This window comes from Biomphalaria glabrata, chromosome 13 (genome assembly GCF_947242115.1).
Source record: "Biomphalaria glabrata chromosome 13, xgBioGlab47.1, whole genome shotgun sequence".
Classification (NCBI taxonomy): Eukaryota; Metazoa; Mollusca; class Gastropoda; family Planorbidae; genus Biomphalaria; species Biomphalaria glabrata.
In genome coordinates, this window is record NC_074723.1 from 18,446,935 (window position 1) to 18,455,714 (window position 8,780).

General features: G+C 36.8%; 1 protein-coding gene across 2 annotated transcripts; it reads left to right on the forward strand.

The window, feature by feature from the left end:
- The first annotated feature begins 1,968 nt into the window (after positions 1-1,968).
- On the forward strand, positions 1,969-6,451 carry LOC129922589 (uncharacterized). 2 transcript variants are annotated; one of them, XM_056009274.1, is made up of 4 exons: positions 1,969-2,129; positions 2,791-2,921; positions 4,703-4,820; positions 5,594-6,450. In XM_056009274.1, the coding sequence occupies exons 2-4, from the start codon at positions 2,851-2,853 to the stop codon at positions 5,774-5,776; spliced, it is 372 nt and encodes a 123-aa protein (XP_055865249.1). In that variant the 5' UTR covers positions 1,969-2,129; positions 2,791-2,850; the 3' UTR covers positions 5,777-6,450. The 2 variants fall into 2 exon arrangements, with proteins under 2 accessions (XP_055865249.1, XP_055865251.1); XM_056009276.1 differs by lacking the exon at positions 1,969-2,129 and having other exon boundaries at positions 5,594-6,451.
- The last annotated feature ends 2,329 nt before the right edge of the window (positions 6,452-8,780 follow it).

The window sequence follows — 8,780 nt, forward strand, 5'->3', positions numbered from 1 at the left end:
TTATGTTAGAGTGGTTTCCCCTTAAAAAAAAAAAAAAAAAGGCGTACCACATACCTATATACAGTGCTTTTTTGTGATGGTATGCACCGGTAAGGCATATATTTACCGCACCTTTTTCAACGTGTTGAAATTTTTTTTTTCATTTTAACGACGTTTATTATTAATTTAATAAATTTAAAAGTTAGGCAATCCATCACTGAGTACCGGCACCTATTTTTTTTTTTACAAAAAAAAAAAAAAAGCGTCTACTTATCTAATGTTCGGTACATATAGGCCTATATAGGCCTACTCTAAATCAGTAATTCTCAAACTGTTGACAACGGACCTCCAGGGGTCCGCGAGACGAGCGAAGGGGGTCCGCAGAAAGATGAAAATTGTATACAATAAAAATAACATTTATCACTTAAAGCCAGTTTATCCGATCGGATAATTTCATTAACAACCAACTCGCCGCTCACTACTGTTAAATGTCTATTTCGAACTATATTATGACGACTTTAAACTAAATATATGAAGACATTCTTCATTTGGATTTCCGACTGGGTATTGAACCCTTTTGCGCCTGGACACAGCCTACTCAAATCACAGACGAATCCGTACTAATGCAGGAGTAGCTTATTGAAATATTTACAAACGAGGAACTTGAACCAAAGTTTGAACAAGGAGACCAGAAATTCTTGTTACAAAAACATATTCCAAATTTGTATCCTACATTAAGGGTCATTTGTAAAGAAGTTGATGACTGCTTTCCCGTGTTTTTAGTATGAGTACAGCGCGGATTCATTGCCTTAATAAACCGTAGGCTCTTACCGTACCGCAAATAAAAGAAACAGACACAAAATTTGTGCTCGTTGAGCTGGGCATACTCATAATCCCATCAATCTTCTCCAAGTCATTCATATTTTATTTTATTTTAAACAAAAGTTATAATCTCAATAACACTCCTTCAACGAAATAAGTATGTCTTTTTTTACATTGGTTACTTATATAATATAGGCCTATTTTTTTTTTAAAGTTTTGACACATAAGGGGGTCCCCGGTTTAAAAAAAACGTTTAAGAACCTCTGCTCTAGATTTCATACTCAACTTTAAATTGCTGCGATCTTTTTTTTTTCTTTTAAATATTTTCGTTCATAACTTCAGTCATAAGCATAATGAAAATCATAATTGTGATGTAAATAGATATATATGATGTGCATTGTGAATTTAAAGCTTTAGATTCAGTCACAAAGCAAAAATGTAGGCTATAAAATGTAGCCTTCGTTTGCTGACATTGCATCTATATGATTTATATTTTTGTTTTTACTTTTCTACTGCGTATTCAATGTTAATACTTATGTGACAACGTTAAAAGCGTGGCGGACTGTTTGAAAGAAAATGGAATGTTTTATAGTTATCTATTGTTAGCTTCAAACTTTAAGCTCTCGACCTAAAAAGGGGACTAAAAGAATTAATTAAACAAAATTTCAGGTTGATCTGAGATTGGATGTCAGAGAAATAACTTATACGAACTTTTTACCAGAAAAACAGAGTGAGTTGATATAAGCTTTGTAAAAATATAGACCTGATAATGGAACAAATAGTTATTAAATTTTCAATTTCTTGATGTTGTTTTGTTTTAAACAATGGAATCACCAGGGTCGGTGTCACCCAGTGCGGTTAGCTGTAGCCTAAGTACCGTGATTTTTGTCTCTCTCACACCCCAAATACCCCATCCCTTTCCCAAATCAAATTCTCCACCTAGTAAAATAGAATTAAATTTAGAATGGGCGAAACAGGTCGATACTGAGTTAATTTTGACATGTTCAGCAGAAAAGTATAAATTAAATTTTATCTGCATATTCACAAACTATAGTAAGTAAATAGATCTATTAATAGTGTAGATATGACTTCATAGCCTAATCTTATCTCTAACACACATATATAGGTTTGTGCTCTAACGATATTGCACGGTGCGAAACTTTAATGAATATTTGATTTATATCATAGACTATTTATATAGGCCCACAGCCTATATTATTTTTAAATCTAATCTGCTAATCCTTTCAACTATTTTCTTCATACCGGCGTTTATTTATGATCGTAAATTAGACCATTTAGATCCAATTTAAGTAATTTCAACAAAGTTTGTAAGTACAGACTTTTAAATGCAGACACTCTTAAGCTAGCACTATCATATTACCGTGCTTTAGCCATAATTATCCATTATTAAAATTATTTAATTCTGTTGATCTAGAATAATCTAGACTATTTTAGACCTACCAGACGGCTGAGGGACAGACTCCAGGGCTCTAGCTATAATAGCATTAGCCTTCCAAGTTGATGGAAACTCTGATATGTGCCTTAAGTCGTCTTAAATTTTGTCATTGGCCAAGGTTTGATGCCTTGCAGTGTTTCACGTACCCTATTTTAACTGAGTATTTTGTCTAGGTGTCCTACAGTAGAAGGCAAAAAGAGAATGCATCCCCCTCCCATCCCTTATTTCCCGGCTGACGACAGGCTTGTCTGCATCATAGGCTTATTTGATAAAATATGCAGGTCTCAACTGGGTCTGCGTATTTATGTGAACTAGGCCTACTGCACTCATCTTTTTTTATTAGACTTCAGATTTAAATTTAATATAGGCCTAGAATTAATTCACAAATATTATATAGCTTAGACTATGATATGCCCTTGATTGTTGATGGGATCAGAGTGTAATTTCGTTAACTGCCTTTACCCAAACACATTTTTTTCTAATCACACAAATCCACTATTCATAAACTATATTTAAACTTTGTTTTTATTCAGTTTTCTCGTATCTACCTGTTCTAAGTATTGCTCGAATTGCCAACTTAGACTCCATTGGTCATGCAGAGAAATACAAGCAGGGACTGTCCAGGGATTGCCTACTCGGAGCCAACTCCGTGCTGGTTTCACAGGTGATTGTTATTGGTGATTTATGATTGTGTGATATTAATCCGATGCCCTGGCATTACCATACGGTACGACGCACTAATCGGATCCCATAGTTCAATGATGGGTATCCTTTCTTACTTGCCCTTTTACAATGTATTTTTAGAGTTTGATAAAGCATCGAAACCTGAACTCATTAATGCATGGGTTTCCGTAACTTATTGTAGGCCCTATTTGTAGGCTCGTAGACTAATCTTAATGCGTACAGGCGCAAACTAGATTTGAATTACTCTATTATGATCCCTCTACGCACGCACTAGCGCTAATTCTTCATGACTCTACGTAACGTTTCCCTTTTAGACCTTGTGATCTATGGAGCAGATGATGTTAAGGTCATCTGTTTCTGTGGCCAACGGTTAACGAGCAGGGTGTCATGTGGCCAGCACAACGACCAACCTCCTTAATTTTCCCCAACTCAAGTCAGGTACCCATTAGAGTTGGGTGGACTCATGGGCGCCCTAAAAATCCCGAAATTCAAAATCCCTGTCTTCACCGAGATTCGAAACCAGGACCCCAGGTTCGGAAGCTGAGCGCTTAACCACTCCGCCACTGCGCCCCCATGACTCTACGAAGAATGTTGTTGCTTAGAGTTCGTGTTTAGCGTTATAACACATGGGATTCCTAATGGCTGTTGGGTATGCGCTTCAGGATATGCGCTTCAGACTGTCTTAACGAAGGTTCCGAATTCCTGTCTTCTGACATCTCCTGCCGTCCAGCACGACAACTTAAAAGACACGTGTCTAATAATACCTTTATTTGTACGGGTTTTAAAACTATTTATTGCACACTGTCTTTAACTATTCTTGGAATTCGCATTCCGGGTACGACTTGGATCTCTTCCAGACAGAACGGTTGTTAAAGCAGGCGTGCATGCCTAGAGCTCAAAGAGCCTTCAGCTCAGCTCTTTTGACAAACAAATGGATTTCGCATACCACAAACATGCATCTGAATGGATTATTTCCATTTCTGCACAAAACTACGTTCAAACAAAAAAACAAACAATCTATTCTCCAACATAACTTCTCTACCATAGACCTAGGCTATATATAGGTCTTTGTTCTATTCTTTCGTTATTGAACATATCTTTATCCACATTGTCAGTGCAAAAAAACTTAAATAGCATGATTGTATTAAAATTATTTTGTTACTCAAGTAAAAGAGCGAAACAAATCTAATATAAAAACTTTTGAGCAATACCGAAAACAAGAAACATGGGACAAGATTGATTAATTAAGCAGCAAAACAAAACAAACAAAAAATGCCGAGGCCTACGGAGTTTAATCTTAATGAGAGATTTTAAGGAGCACTTAGAGTCTATCAGCATTCCCATTTTGCGAGAATATATTATTAACATACGAGAGACCTCGAAGTTAAAGCGCAGGGTCTTTTTACGCTAAATACATGGGTCAGTTTTTTATATCTGCCTCAGAAAAAATAAAAAACGATATATTTTATATTCTGGCCAGTTTATATAGTAGCCTTTTGCCTATTGTAGGAATCTAAAGATGTAATCCTGATGCACCGTTAAGGTCTAATTTTGTATTTTTTTGAAGTGATAAGATTTGCTTATTTTTTTCTTTTGTGTGAGCATCACTATTACTAATGGTAGGCTATTAGTATTTAAGTAAACAGGGTGTGTGTAATATTGCGCTTTTATGTTGTTACTATTAGTCTTAATATAGTAAGCTAATGATTGTTTTATATTTGTTTTTATGTTATTTTTTTTATTGTTACTTCACTATTTTAGCTGGGGACTGGACTATGAGGGTGTCCTGAGACGAGGGAATGACTTGCAGCAAAGGAGTCAACAAATTCTCAGATGTCGACTGCCATCCACCTCGACATTATTCGAAGTTCATAATGAGGTCATTTGTTTCTCAAGCACAGCCTTCTATTTATTGTTTTATAATTGTGTACCTACCACTTTTGCATCTTCAATTTATTTTTCATCCTTTATTATTAGTAACCATTTGGAAGTTTTGTTACTTGACAGTATATTGTTAAGCGCTGGTATTGAATAATTAGTCCTACATAAAATTTTGTTTTATTCTTTTCCCATTCCATCTTTTCTTGATTCACAGTCATCTTCGAAACCCTTAGTTATTGAATAGTGGGGAGAGTTTTGGACGTGGACATGAGAGAGAGCGAGCGAGAAAAAGAATGAGAGAAAAAAAAAGAGAGAGAGAGCGATAGAGAGAGAGAATGAGAGAAAAAAAAACAGAGAGAGAGAGAGAGAGAGATTTGATGAATAAAAGAAAAATAATATATTCAAATTAGAAGATTTGGGGTAGGTGTCGTACTTTAGTATAACAAAAACAGAGTTAATATCTGAAGCTTTATTACACTGAATGACGAAAATAACTACACACATAGACACGGAAGATAGTCAGTGCACAATCTCACATGAGTTCACACATATGAACAAATACCAGGAGTAACAATCGATGTAAACACACACACATTCACCACAATAGACTACTAATTATAAAGATCCCCCCTCCCCCCCTCCAAAAAAAATCTATTATCTGAATAAATCACAAAGTGCTGTATATTTAATTTATGATTGCAATTTACAACCAAAGTTTAAAAATATAAAATTTGTTGATGTTATTTTAAATATTTGTTTCTCTTCTACTAGGAGTTAAAGAACATTCCTATACCAAACATTGCTCGAGTCACTCTCGACGTCCAAGATGCTACACATCATTCTGGAGTTTGGCCAACTCAAAAAGAAAGTCAAACGATTGGCTGGTTCGCAGACCCGCTTCGGTTACCTCCCTGCTGTAAGAGGACCTGGCCTAAGAGTTATAGTTTTGTTTGAATTGGAGAAATATATTGAGATTTGGATCAGGAGAAAAAACAGACATTCTTTTAATTGTCATTTCATAATTAAAGAAACACAAGTTTAAATGATGTCACTTAACAAATTAACAGTAATATATTTTATTGGCAAATGCTGTAGTAATTTACTGACCGTTATGATTTTTAACAATATGAAAAGGGGGACGTAGCAGGGTACCCGGGTTCAAGAATATGAGGATCCGTTTTCACCGTTGCTAAAAAAAAATGCAATAAGGTTAATTTCGACCAACAAAATAATAGGGTAATATTATACACACCGATACGTTATCAGAAAGGCAATTCAAGGTACCTATGTACCACCTTTTAAAAGTAATAGTGTAGTTACACTTTTTTTTTCAGTGAAACATCTTACGAGCAGTGTTATGAACCTAATTCCCAGTGCTTGTCTTTAAAGTAATGAACGACTGACTTTCAATAGCCCCTCTTGGACAGTATGCCATGAGTCTCTTCGTACCGTGGTTGCTAGGCCATTGTATGAAGAGAGTTCATAGTTTGAAGTGTCTTTGAATATATGCAATCTAATAGATAAACAAACCTGGCATTTTACCAACAAAACAAAAACTTATTGCTACACTTTTCGGATACATGCAACTTGCAATAGTAAACATATGTAAAAAAAAAATGAAATTAAATATTTATATTGAAAGAATTGAAATGTTATTTATTTATTTATTTAGTGTTTAGCGGGTCCACATTTCGAATTCCAGAGTTGTTTCCGTATGCGAGTTAATGGTAAGGAATTGTCTTCGAACATTAAGGACGAGTGTAGTATTTCACTTGACCACGCAAACCCAGTTGAGACTTGCATATCTTACAACATCTGATGGAGACATAGCCATAGTTGGTGGTCGGTCTACGTTTTCTTTTGGTCTTCTGCACCGGTCTTTGGCAAGGCGTTTCTTTGGGTCTCAAATGTGTGTCTCTCTTTCAGAGGTCATCTGCTGCCATCTGCTTTTCTCTAGGTCAGTAATGGCCAAATAACTGCTGAGTTGATCCTTGTAGCGCTTTCGGAAGGTACCAAAATGCCCTCCTCCAAAAAGATCGCCTTTAGCATGCGGTAAACCCCATGCGGTATAGGTATACGAACCAGGACAGCTGTCGACTAGTGCTTTTAGACCATCCGCACAGGGCCTCCAACAGTCATGATTATTTGCAAGGTAGTCTTGCTAGTGTATGCCTATTATGGATATAACGATAAAGAGTGAGTTAATGTGCATGTATAAAGTTGTATACTTTATTCACTTAGTTTCTGGGGCTATTGAGGACTTACACACAATTTTGTTTTGACACTTGGCATTTGTAAAACGTCTGTTTCAATATTGAGCCTATTTAAAATCCCATATCTGATGTAAGTGTATCTTTGGTATCTTTGGTGATATTAAGAGAGTACCGCACTATTTCTCTAGTAAAAAAAAGTGCGTCAAAGTTGAATTAGCAAAGCGCGGGGCGGATTAATACTTTATTGTGAGGTACATTCAAGGCAGTCGAGCATATTTGTTTGTAATGGGTTTGGTTGAAATATCATACTCGTGTTCAGAAAGTTGTATTGTAGGCTTTCTAATTGTTGCGTAAAAAGCGTCATCTGAACGACAGTGAACCACTCTGAAGAAATTTGACCGCTCTGACTACCCTAACCTTGTTGATGATGTCCAAGAGCTGAGCCGAAGGCTCTTTGAGCTCTAAGTTTGAAAAAAAACCTGTTTGGACGCCAAACAGTAAAAAAAAAAAAACCTGTGAGAACACAGTTTGTTTGAGAGAGACCCGAGTCAATGCCTATGTAAAACATTGCTGTTTCCAATGCCTTTGGCCCCGACGCATGCTTGGCTGCACATGGCCGAAGGCCGAGGGCACCGGGAGCCTCCGCCATTTTCCTTCGCTGTACCAAGCTAGCTGTGCGGGAACCGCCATTGATGTAACGGTCCCTTTAAGGAACAGCGCATGGATGTGGGACGTGTTCGTGGGGACTTTTTTACAACTCCGCCCGTACAATGGGTGGACTCTCGTCTACCCGTGGGCATCCCCACGGGAGTCTTGTGTTGCTACCCATTTAGCCTAGCCACTTCCTCCAATGGCCGTTTCCACGCGGGCGCCACGATGAGGCAGGGCAACGTGCCCGCGACTACCCTAACCTGACCGCTCTGACTACACTACCCTGGCCGCTCTGACTACCCTACCATGACCGCTCTGACTACCCTACCCTGTAGAAAAAACACAAGCTACAGCAAATCAACAGAAATGACGGACCTGAGAGAAGATGGACCTCCAGCTGAAAGGTTTATGACCATGTCAGTGAAAGACAGAGTCATCTGGAAGCCAACAGGCCAAAAATTATCATCTTTATCATGACCACCACTACCACACTTAATTTATCAATTTAATTTTAGCGGCCTCCGAAAGGGGAATAGCCGCTATTAGTTTTGTGTGACTATTAGTTTTGTGTTGCCGACAGGCTGTCCCGTTTAGATCTCAGAAACTAGAAGAGAAAATGAAAATCGGACATCGTGATATTTTAGATCATTTGAAGTTCTGATGCAACGGCTACTTTTTCTCTTTACCGAAAGTGAACCATCTAATTTTTAAAATTATCTATGCAAGCAGATTTAAAAAAAAAATGCACCACATTTAAATGAAAAACTCCAGGGGAGGTATGTTTTTAGAAAAGGTAACATCTTCATTAATAGCTCATGATTCATTCATAGATTCGAACATGGGTAAAAAAAAATGTGCACAATGGTAAAAGTTTCACTGGATCATTATAAAGAATATTTTCCATTTATTAACTAACTGATGAAATGAAAAACTGATTCAAATGTTTTTAAATATTAAAAAAAAACGCTACTTTTATAGCCTACAGTTTTGACATAACCTCATTACGTATTAACAAAAATCTAAATAAGACTAAATAGAGGCTAGATGTAGATCTGGATTTAGATTTAAATGTATTAATAATTTGAACAGAATGT

What these genes read in the sequence shown, in the direction of transcription:
- LOC129922589 (XM_056009274.1), top strand. Translation starts at nt 2,851, where the DNA reads ATGCAGAGAAATACAAGCAGGGACTGTCCAGGGATTGCCTACTCGGAG. An exon ending in ACTCCGTGCTGGTTTCACAG is followed by an intron (nt 2,922 to 4,702) that starts GTGATTGTTATT and finishes TCACTATTTTAG; the next exon opens with CTGGGGACTGGACTATGAGG. An exon ending in TATTCGAAGTTCATAATGAG is followed by an intron (nt 4,821 to 5,593) that starts GTCATTTGTTTC and finishes CTCTTCTACTAG; the next exon opens with GAGTTAAAGAACATTCCTAT.